General features: G+C 39.7%; 1 protein-coding gene across 1 annotated transcript in view; it reads right to left on the bottom strand.

Moving 5' to 3' along the window:
- The window catches only part of Rcor1 (REST corepressor 1), an 86,800-nt gene that overhangs the window by 22,855 nt on the left and 43,235 nt on the right, over positions 1-20,710 (bottom strand). Inside the window, exons 3-4 of the mRNA XM_050154691.1 lie at positions 18,215-18,298; positions 2,901-2,953 (exon numbers count right to left, since the gene is read on the bottom strand). Of these exons, the coding sequence (XP_050010648.1) occupies positions 2,901-2,953; positions 18,215-18,298 (137 nt within the window). The remainder of the gene's footprint in view (positions 1-2,900; positions 2,954-18,214; positions 18,299-20,710) is intronic.

Here is a 20,710-nt window from a genome sequence, read left to right as displayed (position 1 = left end):
ATTCTGAAGTATGTTGAGTTGTTTTTGGATGACATCAACTTCAGGAGGTTCTACCCTTCCCTCCTCCCTTCAAAGTCTCTCCCTATTCCTTCCCTCCATCTTCTCCTGAAACTTCTAAATTATTTACATTGTTTCTCCTCGAAGATGTCCCACAGGACTCCTAGGTACTGTTCACTCTTGTTCACCTCCCCTACCCTTTAAACTCAGTTTAAAGTTTAAGTTTTTTGGGCTAGGGGTATAGTTCAGTAGTAAAATACTTCTTTAGCATGCAGAATGTCCTGATCTTCCACCATCCAGTACCACAAACAATAAAACAAATCGCTTTATGTTCAAATTCATTATCTGCCTATTCAAAATGGCCTTTTGTTTTGTTTTTCGAGATAGTGTTTCTCTGTAGCTTTGGAGCCTGTCCTGGCTCTTGTAGACCAGGTTGGCCTAAAACTTACAGAGATCTAGTCTCTGCCTCCCGAGTGCTGGGATTAAAGGCGTGTGCCACGACTGCCCGGCCAAAATGGCCTTTTTGAGCAATTTTAATATAACTACTTTAAAGTCTTAAGGTAAGATTTAAGACTTAAGGGATACAGTTAAGTGATAGAGCATTTGCCAAGCATGCTCAAGGTTCTGGGATTATCCCTGGTACCAGTTAAGGTGTGTGTGTGTGTGTGTGTGTGCAAGAGTTTTGACATCAGGTCTTTCTGTGCATCAATTTTTCAAAATTTAAAGTTCTATCCTAAAGGAAGCCTCCTTGAGGTGGGAGAAGTAAATAAGTAAGTTTCAGGAAGTTCCTAAATGTTACAAGAGTCATAAGCATCCTCATCCACATTCCAGGCTTTGTGCATAGTAAGGAATACTAGGGAGAGAAGACTGTGACCTGTCAAGCTGCCTGGAAATTATTCGGGGAGGTCCAAAGAAGCAGTTTTTGTGAGCTGTCCCTCATGGGCTTTTCAGTGATGCAACTGCCTCTGAGTCACCTGTAATGATGGCTTGTTTTAAATGTCAACTTAACACAATCTAGAGAATCTAGAGAATCTCAGGGAGAAATTTTTCTACACTGGATTGGTCTGTGGCTTGCCTATGTGGGGGATTGCCTTAGCTACCTGATGTGGGAAACCCAAGCACACTGTGGGCAGTGACATTCCCTAAGCAGAGATCCTAAGTGGAGAAATACAGCTGAGCATAAACAAGCAAGTAAGCAAGCTTGCAAGCTCATTTCTGTCTGATCCTTACTGTGGATATGAGGTGACTAGCTGTCTAAAGTTCCCACATTGACTTCTCTACATGATGGACTGTTACCTGAAATTTTGAGCTAAAATAAAATTTTCCTTCCTCAGTTTTTTGTTTTTGTCAAGATAAATTCATAAAACTAGCAAGTTCATGCTCCTGAAAGTAACCCCAGCAAGCTCACTGGCTCACTACACAAGCTTGGTGGGAACTGTGCTTTGCTCTGTCATTGGTGTTTTAACTGGGGTAAAAAGAAAAGTTCATGCCTCCTCAGGAAAATTCACAAAAGGTTTTTAATCCAGTTGCCATACTTTCCTGCTTTGATGTATGCATTGTGATGCCTTTCAGAAACTGGACATCTGGACTTAATCATGCATTAGCAATGGCGAACAGATGCTTGCTTCCCCTGTGGTGATTTTGTTACTTTTTTTTTTTTTTATAGTTGCTATCTGTCTGTGTTCCAAGAATCAGCCCAAGGTGTGATATTTTTGTTTGTTTGTTTTCTGTAGCTTTGGAGCCTCTCCTGGAACTAGCTCTTATAGACCAGGCTGGCCTTGAACTCACAGAGATCCACCTGCCTTTGCTGGGATTAAAGGCATGTGTCACGGCCCAGCCAAGGTATGATTTCTTAGATCTTTTCTGAGCATATTTCTTTCCCTGGACAAGGACAGCTTCTCTCTAATTTTCTCCTCACATGTTGCTCCATTTGATTGTCTTCATCTTTAATGTCTACCTCTCGGAAATGAAAAGTGCAGAGAGCAAGAAGTTGAGGGCACTTGCCCCTTTACTTCCTCAGTCACTTCAGCTGGGAGAAGAGCTCAACAGCAGCAAGGCTGAGCACAATGGCCACTGGCTCCTTTGCCTGGCTTTTGTAATCACAACAGTAATAAGTCATATCTCAAAGATCAAGTGTTCGTCATAGATTTTCACATGGGCAACAGAGTATGTTTTTGTGTACCCCAGTTCCTACAAACTACATGCAAGCTGCTGCCAGAATACATGTGCAGGTACTTAAAGTAGAGCTACAGGCGAGGTGTGGACAGCTATACCTTTCTATGGGTGGAAACAATTCGAAGCTTTACCTCTTTACAGATCAAATGTACCAATAGTTGTTAACAGGCGCTTCCCACTCTGCTGAAATATACAACAAGTTGCTAACTTGTTATATGTTGTTTGAGCTCACTGAGAAACTTGCTCTAGAAGGCAGTCTGTGTGTGGTTCCCCCCTCCCTTATTAAACTCATGTATGTTCACCTTAAGATGTCTCTTCTCAGGAGATGAGCTGGAGATGTTTCCAACTCTATTTATAGAGGGAACAGCAAATAGCCCAAGATAAAATCACTATGGCTGAAATCATAGAAGGCAAACCATTTTCATTATCACTATCACTTACCCCACCATCCAAAGTGCCTGCAAAGTTAGAAGTTCAGCTCAACTGAACCGTAGCTGAATACCTCAAATTACCCAGTCAGTTTCTGTTGGATAGTGTAAGCAACAAGTCTGAGCATAGTACCATAAGTCATTATACAATCACATATCATAGACATTATACAACCAGGATGAGAAACCAATCACACATTCCAATGAGAAAACCGAACTAGCTGGTATCTACTACCATATGCCCACTCAGCATACAGAAGAAAACACTGAAGTGGTCAGTGGCAACACACATGCTGTTACCTGCTCCATGTTGTACCCGTGCTTCTCTTTGGCGATAGCGATGTACTCGTCCACTGGAAAACAGAGGACAATAGTGAGCAGCCTGAGGACATCAAGTTTACACTCACCAGAGCCGACAGTGGAAATAAAAGCACAGGTTTCCCCATACTCTAAAAGATGAGGGCTCGGAAGACTTTTCCAATACCTTCTCTGTGTAACACTTCCAGCTGTTGAAATGATTTTTTGTTTGTTTGTTTTTCGAGACGGGTTTTCTCTGTGTAGTCTGGCTGTCCTAGAACTCACAATAGACACCTGCCTCTGACTCCCGAATGCTGGGATTAAAGGCATGTGTCACCAGGTCCTCTTCAATACTGTGTCTCAGTCACAATAATCTCTGATTCTGTCCAAAGCTTACAGAGAGCTCATTTCAATGTGGGAGTGAGTGAGTCCTGTGCAGAGGAACCAGGGAACCAGGTCAGGACCATTTACAAAGGTCACAGAAGCACAGTTCCCTGCTATGGGCACACATACTACTGCAGCCTTCCCCAGTGCATCCTGCTCATTCGAGAGGAGGCCGCCTTTGATTGTTAGACTGACACCAGCCTGCAGGTCAGAAGCATTAAAATCAGCCAGTGGGCGAACTCACTATGCTCGAAAATAAAGCCATTACAGCACAGTGCAATTGTTTGCTTCATAATGACTATCAAAACAAACATGGAAAGCCATCTGATATTATTTGTAGTAGTCACAGATATGTACCATCGTGATTGTAAAACAGAGTATATTAGTCAATGGCTTTTTAGGGGTTGGGATACGCACTTATTTTTTGCTGTAGCCTGAACAGAGTAAGAAAATACAGCCATGATCAGAAGAATTTGATAGAAGCTGAGGGCAAGTAATAGAAAATGGCCGGTGTTAAGCTTTGTTTTTTTTTTTTTTAAAGATTTTATTTATTTATTATGTACATAGTGTTTCCTTGCATGTTTGCCCACAGGCCAGACGAGGGCACCAGATCTCAGTACAGATGGTTGTGAGCCACCATGTGGTTGCTGGGAATTGAACTCAGGACCTCTGGATGAACAGTCAGTGCTCTTAACCTCTGAGCCATCTCTCCAGCCCTTAAGCTTTGTTTTTTAATTAATGCTTTTAACATAATAAAACATGTCTTTAGTATCGAGTAGTAAGAACTTGAAATGTAATTGCAAAGGACAAGAGATACAGATGAAAACTGCTATGGTAACCTTAATTCACCCTTTCCTTCCCCAGACACTGCAGAGATTCAGAAAATCCAATCCTGAATATTCTACAGAGTAATAGGCTGACACCATGAGGCAGGTTGAGGACAAAGCTTATGGCCTTAATGGAGCTTTAAAAATACAGTCAAGATTTGCACTGGCATTAGATACTGCAAAGGAAGCATGACAGCAATTTCTCTCACAGCACAAACTGAACATGCCAAACATTTTTAAAAAATGTAATAAGATTGGAGATGTTGCTCAAAAGAGTGCTATGTCCAGCGTGCATAAGGTTCTTGGTTCAATTCCCAGCACAACAGAGTATGATAAATACCGTGGCATCTCCTTTTATTATTAAAGTTATCCTTAAGACTCACACAGAAGCAAAAGGAACATTTAAGTACAGCAGTTCTGCCACCTGGTGGACACAGACAATATTACAGCTAACACTTGAAGCTTGAATATCTTTTTAAGGATAAGAGTGGGGGGAGAAGAAAAGGACGACACAAGTCAGATAAACCACGCTATTTCTTAGTCTGGTCTTATAAAAGAAAATCCCACTGCATAGAATATCCCTCCCTGGCTACCCAGTCAGTACAATAGCAGAAACAGACAGATGACTGCTCCATACAAGGCCATGCATGTTACGTGCTATTCTGATCCAAACCATACTGCTGTGTCCTACATCAACTTATTGCGTAACTAGAATAATTCTGTCCTCTTTTCTAGAACTCAAGTTTCCATTTATCAGTGTAAGAGTAAGCAGACTAGGGCTGAGTGTGGTGCACACCTTTAACTTCTAAGGAGGCAAGTGAATCTCTGAGTCTGAGGCCAGCCTGGTCCACACAGTGAGTTCCAGACCAAACAAAGCTACATGGTAAGACACTATCTCAAAAACAAAAACAAGCAAACTAACAAACAAAAATCTAATGTTAAACTACAACACTCCTCTAACTTTTCCATATCAAGTCAACTTACTTTACTTGTCCCTCAGCAAGAAGTAGAATACTCAAGGCAATCTTATTGATTTCAATTCGTACTTGGCTATTACACTATAATCCAAAGGAAAGAATCAAGATCTATAAAATCATAACAGAAAGAAAAGGAGGAGTAGGGAAAGGCAGAGAGGAAGATAGGCTGATCATGTATCTACTTCTCATAGCTGATTATAACAGAGAGTCCTGGACCCCAACCAAGTCAAAGGCTTTGGCTTCAGCTAAGGGCCTGATAGTTGAACTCCTTTGCTCAACTATAGGACAAGAATGAGACTTTTCTTCAGTCCTTCAGAGTGTTAGGAGAACATTTAAAATAATCAAATGTAACAACTATTAAATGAATTGTCATAAACATTTCCTTTTTGCAGTGCTAGAAATCAAATCTGCAGTTTCATGCATGCTAGGCAAGTGTTTTCTCATTGAGTTGTATTTCTAGGTAAGAAACATACTTTTTAAGCTACTTTCCTCAGTGCTCAGAACTGAATCCAGATCTTTCCTATATTAGATTGATTCTCTACCACTGAGTTAACACCTTCAGTATCTAATGTATATTAATGCCCCAAACTTCCTTTTCAGGGATAGAGACTGCCTTTAAAAAAAAAACAAAAGACTCATTTCAAGGACAGTGTCAATCAAAAGGTTGTCTTTGGCCTCTAAATCCCAGTACCTTGAGTGGCTTATCAGTCTTTAAGCCGTGGCGGGACAGTGAGGGAAACAAGCTGTTATCACACAGGAAGTTCTGCCACACGTGCTGCTCCCAAGTCACTTCCTCTCTATGACTGATTCTCCGGGGACAGAGTTAAGAATATCTTGAAGGGATTTTTTTCTTTGGGCAGTACAGGCCCTCTAAGTGGACAGTGCTAGAGAAAGGGGTCTTTAAGAGCTTACAGAGCAGACTGCAGCAAGACAATGGAGAATAAACTAGTCTACTGTACACTGGATCTTTCAGGTCTACTTTGTGGCTAGTGCTGCTCCTGCAGATGTGATCTGGGGCCTTCTGGAATTCTCCTTAAAGCTGAAGAGAGAAATAACTCAGTTCACTATAACTGTCTCAAGTACAAAGAAGGAACTATGAATATACTTCTCTAGGCAGCCTACTCTTCAGAATGAAGGAAGTCCTTTTCCGCAGGGGTAAGACACCATGCTTTCAACTTTACAAGTGTTATTTAGAGTAAGGAAACCAGAAAAAAGAAAAAAAGAAAAGAAAAGAAACTAAGTGTTTGATTTAAAAAAACTGGCTAAGTAAATTAGGCTACAAGATGAACAATTATAACAACTCAAAATTCACATATTCATTTTTTGTTGGTGGTAGAGTATTGTCTGTATGAGATTTATTTATTGTTGTTTGAGGCAGAATTTCACTTTGTCATCCAGGTTGGCCTGGAATTTACCCATATAGACCAGGCTGGCCATAAACTCACATTAATCTTCTTGCCTCTGCCTTCTGGTTTGCTGGGATTACAGGAATGAGCCATTATGCCCAGCTTCCATTTTTTTGTTTTGTTTTTTTGTTTTCCATTGAGATAAAATCTCATTATGTAGCCCAGTTGACCTCAAAATCTTGATTCCCATACTTTAGCTTCCAGGTTTCTGGGATTACTGGCCTGAATGACTACACCTAGCATTGTTCATTCCCCACCCCTACACCAAGACAGGGTTTCTCTGTGTAGCCCTGGCTGTCTTGGAACTTGCTCTGTAATTCTAGCCTCGAACTAGAGATGTGCCTGCCTCTATCTTCTGAGTGCTAACATTAAAGGCATGGGTGTGTGCCACCACTACCAAGCACCTACTTTCATTTTTAATGGCAGGAAAATGATAGTTTAAAAATTATGGAGTGATACCATAGTGCACAGCATCACAGAGTAGAGATTAGAAAGCAAACTAACAGTGGTTAACAGTCACACAGTGGGGTGGGAGGTGGTTAGCATTTGTGAGCCACAGCATCTCCCCAAACAAAAGATGTCCATATGGTAGGATGAAGGATTATCAATGTTTTTTTTTTTTTTTTGTTTTTGGAGGGGTGTATTTTTCAAGACAGGGTTTCTTTGTGTAGCCTGGCTGTCCCAGAACTCACTGTACAGCTCAGGCTGGCCTTGAACTCACAGAGATCCACCTGCTTCTGCCTCCCAAGAGCTGGGATTAAAGGCATATGTCCTTGCTGCTACCAACACTAGGTCATCGATTACTTTTAAGAATAATAAAAAAAACTTGTATGTATGTATGTAATTTCCCCCAAAACCATTTGAGATTAATTTTCACATCTTAAAACCCAATATCTTAAATATTAAACGGTATTTACTATCAAAGGATATTTTCTGTGGTTCACAGAAAAGTAAATAAATTATTGACAATACTTTAATCTTTTCATAGTCCAATCTGGCTAGTTGAACCCAAATTGCTTTATAGTTTATTAATTTAAAAAATTCAGTTAATTTCATCCCTACAGATGCATGCTTTTTTAAAAAAAGTACATTTTATATAACAAAGTCATATAATAAACATACCTAAAAAATTAGTATAATTCCTGGGTATGAGCAACAATGTTACGCCCATTAGACTATCTACAATGTATAAATCTAACTCCAGCAGTAACACCAGAGAAAGAGTAAATTCCCTTTTTTCTATCTTTTTCTGGTAGCAGTGGTAAACTAATCTGACACTTTAGAAAATTATTTGGCACTGACTTCTCAGCTGAACAGATGAGACACAAAAACAGGTCAAAGAATGTTTCTGTAGTAATGTTCGCAGTGAAAACTTAAAGTAACTTTTCTCAGTTGGCAGAAAGAATAAAAAAATTCTAACACTAGCCAGATGCGATCCAAATGTAGAGAGAAGAAGGTAAGGCATAATAATGAGTAGAAGCAAAAGAAGCCAGACGTGTCAGAGAGTGTTAACTCAGCACTGTGCTCAGCTCTGTTCAATAAGCTTTGTCCATTCTCCCCAGGTCTTCTAGAGCATTTATTAGGGACCAGAACTGTAGTGGGTACATTCCAACACTCACAAGGCAGCTTCCCATCAAACTAAAACCACATTTAAGCAGGGCTGTCAGGTTCAAACAGTGCCTAGTACATCATAAGCAGGAACAAAAATTATTTATTGAGTAAACTGATGACCACAAGGAAATTAGAAGACTCCAGATGATCCAAGCTGCATAACAGATAAAAATCCTGAATTTGCGACTGTATGCTGAGGAATTTTCACGCTCCTCCCATTTCTCCCTTCAACTGATATTGCACATTTACTCACCACATACCAAAGGAGAGAACAGAATTAAACAAACAGATCAAACATAACAAGTTCCTACATTCAGTCTTACAGTATAGAGGAACATACAGTAAACAGTATGTTGGGTAATAAGATGGAAGGAAATCAAGTGAGGTAAGACGGTGAGTGGTTCCTATTTCATAGGGTGTGAAAAACCTCTCTGGTAGTCTCACCTAAGGAACTGGACACCTGGGAGAAGAATACTTGTACTCCAGACAAGAGAACTAGGAAGGCACTAATGAGAGTACTCTAAAGAAGGTCACAAGGGCAAATACTAGTTACTCAACTCAGGGTCATGTTGCAACTTTTAGCTTCCAATTTAAAACATGATAGGAACTAGAAAGCCACTGGGATATCTTAAATAGAAACAATTCAAAATGTATCTAGATAGTGGGTATATATTTACAGTGTATCTATGTAGAAATTTAGAATGGTAGCCAGGGCAGTGGTGGAACACACCTTTAACCCCAGCACTCAGGAAGCAGAGGGAGGATCTCTGTGAGCTCGAGGCCAGCCTGGTCTACAAGAGCTAGTTCCAGGACAGGCTCCAAAGCTACAGAGAAACCATGTCTCGAAAAACCACACCCCCCTCCAAAAAAAATTTAGAATGGTAAACATACTATGGGTCTGAAGAGATGACTCAGTGGTTAGGGGCATTTGCTACTTTTCCAGAGAACCTGAGTTAGGTTCCCAGCACACATGTAGGTAGGCTCATAACCACCTGTACCTCCAGCTTCAGGGAATCTGACATCTTTTGGCCTCCAAGCCCCCACATATAAATAAAAATAAATTATTAAAAAATATTCAACACTATAATAGTTTAGAAAATGTATAATGCATCAGGATGACTTTTTATGATTTATTTTGTGTATATGAGTATTTTGGCTGCATGTGTGTATGTGCACCACTTGTTCATCTGGTGTGACCTTTCGAGATCATAACATCCATCATATGGATGGTTGAGATTCTTGTAGGTGGTGGGAATCAAACCCAAGTCCCCTGCAAGAACAGAAGATGTAGTTGGAAGTTTCCATCCCACCCAGTCCTGCAGTAGTTCAGTCCCAAATAAACACACAGAGGCTTATATTAATTATAAATATTATAGACTATTGCTCAGGCTTATTACTAACTAGTTTTTATATCTAAAATTAACCCATTTTTATTAATCTATGTACTGCCACATGGCTGTGATGTTACCTCACATCTTGCTTCTCTGGCGGCTCCTGGCATTTCTCTTACTCAGCCTTCTTTTCCCCTTTATCTTTTTTGCTTGGATTTCCCACCTGGCTCTATTCTACCTGTCTACTGGCCAAATCAGCTTCTTTATTAACCATATCCACAGCATACAGAAGGTCATCCTGCATCACTCCCCTTTTCTGTCTAATTAAAAAGGAAGGTTTTAACTTTAACATTGTAAAATTACACAAAACAAAATGGCTATCAACCAAGAACTAGTTACAATATTTAGTCTTTTTGTATTTGACAAAATTAAATATTCTATCATCTATCCTATCTTTGTCAGTCTAAAGTTTCATATCTAATTTATTTTATCATAATTAAGGAAAACTATAATTATAACTGTCTAGTCTTCAACTCCATCAAAGGCCCCAGAAGACTATATTATTATATAAGTAACTGGGAAGTGCATTGTAAGCAACTTTCAAAACTCTAGAAATGACAGAGATATCTCACTGCCTGGACAGTTACCCAAAGTTCTTCTGTAATGTTGGGACATCTATCTACAGCCTACAGGCCCATAGTATCTGGCAGACTTTTCAATGAAGCAGGAAATATGAAAGACAGTTCCACCTATATTGGCAGTTTGTCAAGTCATTTTCTTCTGTGTCCTGCGGAATGTCTGGCAGACTCTTCCATGAAGCAGGAACCCTCAATGACTGTCTCATCTTGTTCTGACAAGTTCAGCAGTCATTTCCCTGTGGGTCCTACATGTCCAGTTTATAAAGCATATTGTCAAGCAGTCCAGACAAAAGCAATTTCTTGCCCTAAATGGTTATATTTGCCACATTGAAAGCAAACTCCATAAGGAGCTTCTTAGATGCCCATCATCCTCTTAAAGTAACTGGTGCTGCCAGGAGGACACATGTCTCACTGTCAAGAAAAGTCTAAGTTCTTAAAACATTTTAAATGCGATATTCTATATGTCTTTGAAGTGTCTGACGAATACCTATGCATCTGAAATATAACTCTTCATATCTAGAAAACCTAACATGATTATAAGTTTTACTATTACAGATGATTTTTAATTTGTATTTCTTAACTATACATTACATTTTAATTGAGCTGCATAAAAATAATACCTTAAACAAGAGTAGAAATGTACATATAGTGTACCAAAAAAAACCCAAAACAAACAAAAAGAACTCAAGTCTTTTTGGTGTGCAGTGTGCATGGATCTATGAGAACTTAATGTTACTAATGCATCTATCTTGCCTTCACGGGCCAAATCCAAACCTTGACAGGTTTGCCTGCAAGCACAGGAGCAGTATGAAACATGCCAACAAAGAGAAACTCGGGGGTGGGGTGGAAAACCCTGTGGGAATTAACAAGTCTGGAAGGCAAGGTAGCCAAAAGTGTAAGGATGATGCCCAGAAGTGGGTAAAAGAGTACACAGACAACGGCATAGCATAGTATAAACGAAATGTATGCACTAGTTATGTTAAGGAACACCTACCCAATCCACAATCATGTGGTCTCCTGAAAAGTTCAAAGGCTCCTGGCACTACACATTTGACTTCTTGAACTTTAACCTTGCATCCTAGGTACTGGCAGGGTTAGAGCTATCACCTCCCTGACCTTCAACAGCACGGGTTACTCCTCAGTACCTATTTCTTTTCTAAACCACAAGCTATCAAGAACTTTCTAATGGTAACGACTATCGTTTCCAGCTAAAAATTCTTTAAGGGATCTCTCATCCACCCCCACCTTTAATCACTACTATTACTGTGAGTGTATGTGTATGTGCTCAAGTTGCAGCATGTCTGTGCGGTCAGAATACATCGTCTACAAGTTTGTCATTCTGTCCTTGCACTGTGGTATCCAGAGATTTGGTGTGAAATAATCTTTTGGTACACTGTAAAGATGTGTCTTTGCCAAGGTGTTTTCTGATTGGTTTAATAAAAAGCTAAAACGCCATTAGCTAGTCAGGAGGTATGGGTGGGAGAGCCAGAAAGAGAGAACCTTGGGAAGAAGGGTGCCATCGTCAGGAGCCACAGACACACTAAACTTGGAGCGGTTTAGACACACAAAATGGGATAGAGGTAAAAGCTATGTGGTAGAAGGTAGATCAATAAAAATATGGGTTAATTTAAATTATAAGAGCTAGTTAGGAAAAAGCCTAAGCTACTAGTCAAGCTTTTGTAATTAACAAGTCTCTGTGTCATGATCTGGGAGCTGGCAAGAAGGACAGAAATATCCGCCTACAGGGATTGAATTCAGGTAGTCAAGTTTACTCAGCAAGGGCTTTTAGACACTGATCTACTTTGCCCATCTCATATCAACACTTGCTTCCCGGCTGTTTTACTTCTCACTATCTCAAAGACGGCATGTCTCAGACAAGACAGTTTGCAAATTAAGCACTATATTTCTGTCTCAATCCTTGATACAAATACCCTCCTCTCTCCTTGTCCAGCTAGCAAATTCCTACTCACATTTCAACTATTCTCTAAAACACTGAGTCTTTCCACTAGGAAGAGGCACGTCTGGTGATCAAGGGAATCATCACAACTGAGTGAATACAGAGATACTTGGTGCCAAATAGGTTAAGGCTCAAACACCCTTCTTCCACCTACTGAGGATTTAAGTCTAACAAGCTGCCGCTCTTTAATTCTCACTACACCATGGCAAACTGTAAATGACACTCTCGCTTTGTCCCTTACATATCAAACCACTGTTTCTCAAGTAATATGTTCATTAATGGAGTAATGTTTCAACTCTGTGGTTCTTGTTTATACTCCTAGGAATTATTTATTCTTCCCCAACTGTGTCTCTATAAGGCACATTTTCTCGACACATCCCACAGGCTGCATCTCCCACTAAATGATTTTTACTTAGACATAACCCAAAGCAACTTGTGAAATATTAGTAATGTTTTAAGCACTTAATTATACACACATGAAAGCAGATGTGTGTAGTAAATGTAGTCTAGAGACCTAAGATCTAGTCCTAAATTGACAACTAACTACCTATGAGACTAAAAACATCTGATAAGAAAAGGCAGGGGGAAAAGTTCATTTCCTCATTGCCAGTGGAGTACAAACTTCCCTCCCAGATTCTTTATTACTGGAACACTACCAAACATGTAAAACTGCCACCAAAAATATGAATAAAAATTAACCTCACAGAAAAAAAAATTCACTCCCAAGAAGACATTATGGTAGAAAGCTACACATATAATGGGCTTACCTAAGAGAATAAATTTGAGCTGGGAAGAGGGAATGAAAATACTACTGAGTAAGGAGAAAAAATACCCAGAACTGGTACTGGCACACACCTTTAATCCCAATCTGAGATTGGCAGGGGCGGGCCAATCTCAGAGTTCAAGGCCAGCCTGGTCTACAGAGTGAATTCCAGGTCAAGCAGTTGCACAAAGGAACCCTGTCTTGGGAGAAAGGGTGGTGGGGAGAGACAAACAAAATAGATCTTAAACCGCTATTCTGATAATACAGCTCAATAACATTCTAGAAAAGACAAATCTATGGAGACAATAAAAAGTCAACAGTTGAAATGAAATGAAAAAAGGAAAAAGAAGGATTCTTAGCACAGTGAAGCTATCCTGAACAACAATCATATACAACATGGCAGAGAGCTCTACTGTCAGCGTACTCTGAGTGGTAATAATGTATTCGTGCAGATGCACCCCAACTCTACAAGTGAAAGATTTTTACAGCAGGGTAGGCTTTAAGTGTATATGGATAGTCTTGACTTCCTGCTTAATATACTATGTACCTAAAATTTGCCCAATTTTTCCCCTTAAAATAGAAAAGAAATGACTTATTTACTCCTTAACCTACGAATTCTATTTAGTCTCAAAAATATATATAATCAGGGGTGGAGAGATGGCTCAGTGGTTAAGAGCACTGGCTTCTCTTCCAGAGGTCCTGAGTTCATTTTCCAGCAACCACATGGTGGCTCACAACCATCTGTAGTGGGATCTGATGCTCTCTTCTAGTATAAAGGCATACATGCAGATTGAACACTCACATACATAAAGTAAATCAATTAATTTCTTATTCTGTCTTTGAAGTAGACTAAGTCATTAGTCTATCCTGTCGTTCTAGAGTAGCTTCTTTCTCTCTCTCTCTCTCTCTCTCTCTCTCTCTCTCTCTCTCTCTCTCTCTCTCGGTTTCTCTGTGTAACAGCCCTAGCAGTTCTCCTGCTCGTTCTGTAGACCTCACAGAGATCCACCTGTGTCTGCCTCCTGCTGGGATTAAAGGTGTACACTGCCACCACCCAGTTTTTTTTTTTCTTTTCTTTTTTTTTATGCAGAGTATATTTTCTTTCTGTTTTTGAAGGTTTTATTTTCTTTTTTCTTTTTTTAAAGATTATTTATGTGTTCTACCTGCAGATCAGAAGAGGGCACCAGATTGCATTGCGGATGGTTGTGAGCCACCATGTGGTTGCTGGGAATTGAACTCAGGATCTCTGAAAGAGCAACCAGTGTTCTTAACCACTGAGCCATCTCTCCAGCCCAGAGTATATTTTCACATACCCAGATGGTATATAAGCCTACTACAAACATGTGCTATGTGACAGGAGATACATGGTACAGCCACATGTTCCTTGGTTCATGAAGAAAAGCATGACATTAAATTGAACACAAGAGAAAACAATGCAATAAAGAGACAAAGTGTGATGGCTATTCTTTGTTATCAAATGACTATAACTAGAATGAACTATAAGAGAAAAATGGAAAGCACACTTGTAATGCAGACCTTGAGGCTGGAAGGCACACTTTTAATTTGGGCCACACCTTCCACTGGAAGCCTATATAAGAACAATGAAAAAAAGAGGGTTTGTTCTTCACCTGTTTGCCCTCACCCAGTCAGTACATCCATTCCTTCTTCTGGATTCCAGCAGACCAGCTGAGACACCCATCCTCACGGGACTGAAAAACTCCTAAGATTCTTGGACATCCCATTCATAACTAGCCATGGTTGGATTGCAGCCTGTAAGTCACTCTAATACATTCATATATTTACTCTCTCATAAAACTGGCAGCATAGTAGGTAAATTTGTACCAGCATCACAATGGATGCACAAATAATGAGATGGCTACAAGGTCTAAGCAATAGGAATCTATCATCTTTGGGAGCATGATATATGTGTTTATGGAAATATTAAGTTGCACGTGGCCATAAGCAGGAGAGAGGGCTCCCATGGCTAAGAGCATTTACTGCACTTGCAGAGGATCCATGTTCAGTTCTCTGCACCCACGTGGCATCTTATAACCAAACAGCTGCAGCTCCAGTTCTAGAGGATTCCATGTCATCTGCAGGTCTGTGTGGGCATCTGCATATACATAGTACACATAAACTCATGCCAGCATACAAATAGCTAAAAAATAAATTTGGGATGAACCCAAGTCCTCTGCAAGAGTAGCAAGTACTTTTAACCTCTGACTCATCTCTACAGCCTGCTTTTGCTGTTAAATGTATAAATTATAGAATATCCATACATAGTTATGGTAAAAGTTTGGTAATTATAAATACAGGGACAAAAAGGTTTTCAGGTGATACAGAGAAGGCAAGGATTTACAGTGGATTCCAAGCCAGCCTAGGCTACAGTGTGAAACCTATCGAGAAGAGAGAAGGAGGGAGGGAGAAGGGGAGAGAGGAGTGGGTTGGGGGGGCTCAACAGTTGAGTGCATGCAGCTGCGATTTTTGCAGAAGATGTAGGTTTAGTTCCCAGCACTTACATGTGTCTGGCAACCATCTGTTACTCCAGTTCCAGAGGATCTAATACCTTTTTCTGACCTCCTTAGGCACCAGGTACACATATAACACACAGATATACATGTAGGCAAACATACACACAAAAAATAAAAATAAAAACTTTTCTTAAAAGGGAACTAAAGGTTTACAAGTATTTTAACAACGTGGGAAATGGTCGGGATCAGAATACAGAAACATGCACAGAAAATGCTATACCATCATCTCAATATAAATGAGCACAGAACTGAGGATGTCCTGGAGGTATAGACTTATCTAGTATACACAATCCATTGGGCTCAGTGCTCAGCACCATCAAAAATAAGGTGCATGTGGGGGATGCAGTAGTGCACGATAAAAAGATTTACAGAGGGCTAGAGAGATGGTATTCAGTACACTGGCTGCTCTTCCAGGTCCTGAGTTCAATTCCCAGCAAACACATGGTGGCTCACAGTCATTTATAATGAGATCTGGTGCCCTCTTCTGGCCTGCAGGCAGAGCACTGTATACATAACAAATCTTAAAAAAAATGATTTACAGAAACATTCTAACACTAAGCAGTTGTTTCTGAATAAGAAACATGGATTTTTTTTCTGTTTTTCTTTTCTGTGTCTTCTAAATAACAGTAGGCAGAATTGTTACTTTTAGATTAGTTTTTGTTTGTATGTTTCTAACCCACCCACCCACCCACAGGTTTTCTACGTGTAGCTCTGGCTGTCCTTGAACTCCCTCTAGGAACCAGGTTGGCCTCAAACTCAGAGATCTTCCTGTCTCTACTAAGTATTGGTATTAAAGGTGTGCGTCACCACCAGTTTAGATTAATTTTTAAAGTTCAACTTTTAACTAATACTGAGTAGAGCTTAACAGTGAAACTGAAATTCAATTTACACAATACTGGTGTTTAAAAATCTCAACCAGGTGTTCTGTGCACACTTATAGGTCACTACTCAGGAGGCTGAGGTAAAAGGATCCCAGTGTTGAAGCCAATCTAGGTTACACAGCAAGTTTCAGTCTTGGAGGAGGGGGTGACATATTAACTTTATATATTCGGTGGTTTTCTTGTATGTCTAGTAAGAATAAATATTAAAGTTAAATTTTGATCGCAAAGATTCTAGCATGTAATGTCAAGATATGAGATGCTAATGAGAGAGAGAGAGAGAGAGAGAGAGAGAGAGAGAGAGAGAGAGGTGAGGTAAAGAAAAGAGAAAAGGTACTAATATAATCCTGAACTAGAAGAAGTACTGTGAATGAAAGAGAATCAAGACTTGGAACAGGCCAGGAGTGAGGATGCCATGCACACCTTTGATCCCAGCCTGCACAGAGAAATCCTAGTGGATGGAGAGATTGGCTTCCAAGCCCTACAAAAAAAAAAAAAAAAAAAAAAAAAAAAAAAAAAAAAAAAAAAAAAAAAAAAAAAACAAAAATGAAATAAACAACAAAAATCTAGGAGCGCGGATTCAGAGGAGCAGGTTTAGAGCAGCACAAGGTGGAAAGTTTCTACACTCAAGATTTAGAACTCCCCTGTGCTACTATGGAGAGCGAAAGCTGCATGACATGGGCAGCATAACCATGTGTTGTGCTGGGCATAGGCTCAGAACAACTCCAACAGTAAGGGAGACAGGTACACTGGGTGCCTAAGAATCTCAAGGAAGCAGACTGACTTAGGGAAACAAAGCTTTACAGATCTTAAGGAGATAGATTTTTCAGTTTCTTTTTTTTCTCTGCTCTGTAAGAAAGAGCACGTTCAAAATGACATGAATTGATTTTATAAATCATTGTAAGAAGGATGAAAAAAGAAACATACTACAAATTATGCAGAAAGCTCTCTGTATCATGATAAGGATCAGAAATGCTAAAGTGGGGTATGGTGGCGCACACCTTTAATCCCAGCAGGTGAGTTCCAGGCCAGATGTGCGCAATACCAAAAACTGTGATGTGACTGCAGTTAACAAACTCCATAAACGCCACCCATAAGCTCCACTGAAAATTTCTCAAATGAAGAATCTGTTTTATTTCTTACTTATAATGAAAATAAAGCCTTCAAACGGCAAGGAATTATGGTAATACAGTAGATTAAAAAATTAGTCTTAAAAGGTAACATGAAAGGCTGGAGAGATGGCTCAGAGGTTAAGAGCACTGGCTGCTCTTCCAAAGGTCCTGAGTTCAACTCCCAGCAACCACATGGTGGCTCACAAACATCGAAGATGAGATCTGGTGCCCTCTTCCGGCCTGCAGGCATATAGAACACTGTATACATAATAAATAAATCTTTAAAAAAAAAAACTTTTAAAGAAAAGTAACATGAATAGACAGATAATACAATTAATATCCTTAACAGAACCTCTCTATTCTTCCCTCTCCAAAGCAAAGGTTAGTATACTCAGGGTATGTGCCAGTAACATTGCTAATAAAGCTAGACTGGAGGTACAGCTCACTGGTAGAGTACTGGCCTAGGACTGTGAACCCTGGATTCATTCTATGCATTACCAGCTGAGGGGTTACACATTTCATTGTTATTTTCTGTGCTAGAATGTTTCACCTATTGGTATGTGTGTACCACAGAAGTCAGAAGGGGTCATCAGATCCCTGGAACCAGGTCCTCTGCAAGTGATCTCTGACTGCTGAGCCATCTCTCCAGCCCTTTCTACTCTGATCCAATGTCCTTAGTCACACTCATTACTTCCTTACACAGAATTCAGGAAATTGTTATAGAAAATAAAATCACAGGCTGGATAATATTTAAATTGACCATAGTAAAAAAATTAAAATATATACTTCTACACTCTATTTGAAACTGTGAGAGAGCTGTAATAGAGAAATTTTAAGTTACAACAATGCCTTTAAGATTTTGCATTATCTAAGAAAATGAGAAATAAAGGAGCTTCAAGACTTACGTTTTGCTTCTGAAAGATTCTGATTAGGTGACCAGACCAACATGCCAAGATTGTCTCGTTCTTGACTGCGCCTTGCCAGTTTGGCTTAGTAGAAAGAAAATAAAAACTGTATTATTATAAGTTAGTAACTGTAATAAGCAGTAAATACCACCACTACTCTGGTCTTCTAGCCTTAGAATAATGACATCACCTACCCTTTACCTTATACCCTTATAATAATAATGAATATAATAACTTATAAGTGTCTTAGGAAATTTATAAAGTCCACTAGAATGACTTACATGGGGAAGGAACCAAGAGTCTAAAGCAGCAGTTCTCAACCTGGGGGCTACAACTATTGTTGACAGCTGAATGATCTTTTCGCGTGGGTCGCCCAAAGACCACCCTGGATATCCTGCATATGACTCATAACAATATCAAAACTACACTTATGAAGTAGCAACATAATAATTTTATGGTGGGAGTTCACCATAACATGAGGAACTGTGTTAAAGGATTGCAGAGGGAGGGCAAGGTTAAAAGCCAATAGATGAGGGGAAAGGCAAACTAAAGCTCCATGAGAGACTAGTATGCTTATTAAAAGTACAAAATCTGGGCTGGAGAGATGGTGCAGCCGCTAAAAAGCTAAGCTCACAACCAAAAATATAAGTACAAAATGCCCAAGTTTGGTGATAATGTGGAGAGAATGAAACTCTCTGTACTGACAGTGGCAATATGAAATGCAACTAACACTTAGAACACGAATGAGCTGGGTGGTGGTGGTGCACACCTTCAATCCCAGCACTCAGAAGACAGAGGCCAGCGCAGACTACAGAACAGAGTTCCAGAACAGGCTCCAAAGTACACAAAGAAATCCTGTCTTGAAAAACAAAAACAAACAAATAAAAAGAACATGAATGAACCTCAAAATAGTTAAACTAAAGAAGAGTCACAAATACAGAAAAGGGGAGGCTCTTAAAAAGAATCCCACGGTGGTGGGCAGGAACTGTTGGTAACCACATGCACTCATGAGTTCTATCACCAAAAGAATTAGAGCTTTGTGTACATGTGCATCAACACACCTAGTTCCCATCTGTCCACTGAGAAAGTCTTCCTTAAAGGAAGTTAAAACTAAACACATTAACTCCCAGATGGGACTTCTAAACATGTTTCCAATTAAATAACTAAGATATCTTGAAAAAAAAAAATGTTTTATTTCAGGGCTGACAAGATTACAAGATGACCCTAGAATGTTTTTGTTACACCACAAAATAAGATTTTTAAAGAACAATAGATTCTAACTTCCACTAGTCAAATCTAGAACAATTTGAGAAAAAAAAAGGTAACAGAAACTTTAAAGTGGACACGGTTGTCAAGCCTTCAATCCCAGCACTTGGGGGAGGCAGAGGCAGGAGGATATCTCTTGAAAAGTTTGAGGCCACCCTGATCTACTTAATGAGCTCCAGGTCAGTCAAGGATACATAGTATGACCCTGTCTGTATCAAAACAATACAAACAAAAATGGTGATAGTGGCTCACATCTACAATACTAGCATTTGTAAGGCTGAGGCATGAGAATTGCCACAAATTTGAGCTACAGACTGAGACTATGACAGAAAGAGAAAATGGGAGCAAGAAGGGAGGAAGAGAAGGAGAGTTGAATGAGTCTTTCAAAATGTACCTTGGAAATAAGGACTCTATAAATGAACAAGAAATTATACAACTTTTAAAAAAATACATAGAAAAAAACACAAATTTGCTTTAAGGAAAGTATCATTAGATATGATAACAGAACCATAATCTATAAAACAGCCCACTGTTCTTAATCTCAATTTGATAGCTATGTATCAGAACAGAGCAGGAGTCAGCAGTCTTAGATCTCCAACACCTACTGTGTCACTGCTGCGAGCTGGAAAACTACTTCCCTATCTGGAGACACTAGGCATCTTGCACCCACCAGAACTTTATAGCTGGGACTACAGACATGATTAGGCATAGTTCTCTCTCTCTCTCTCTCTCTCTCTCTCTCTCTCTCTCTCTCTCTCTCTCGTTTTGTTTTTTGAGACAGGGTTCCTCTGTGTAGTCCTGGAACTCTCTTTATAAACCAGACTGGTGGGGGCTGGAGAGATGGCTCAGTGGTTAAAAGCATTGCCTGCTCTTCCAAAGGTTCTGCGTTCAATTCCCGGCAACCACATGGTGGCTCACAACCATCTGTAATGAGGTCTGGTCCCCTCTTCTGGCCTGCAGTCATACACACAGACAGAATATTGTATACATAATAAATATTTTAAAAAAATAAAAACCAAAAAAAAGAATTTAAAAAATAAAAATAAATTAAAAAAAAAAATAATAAACCAGACTGGCCTTAGCCTCAGAGGTCCACCTGCCTCTGCCTCCCAATTCTGTGCCGCCTGCCTAGACAAAGGCTATAGATACTGTCAGCTACAACACCAGCAATGAGTGACTCAAGTTCAGCATTAAACAGGCTGTGTTTGTGACTACTAACTCCCCAACCCC

This window comes from Alexandromys fortis, unplaced genomic scaffold, assembly GCF_014885135.2.
Source record: "Alexandromys fortis isolate MF-2015 unplaced genomic scaffold, M_Fortis_MF-2015_v1.1 scaffold_91, whole genome shotgun sequence".
Taxonomy (NCBI): domain Eukaryota; kingdom Metazoa; phylum Chordata; class Mammalia; order Rodentia; family Cricetidae; genus Alexandromys; species Alexandromys fortis.
Note: the sequence above shows the minus strand (reverse complement) of the source record. Positions and strands in the feature narration are given on the sequence as shown.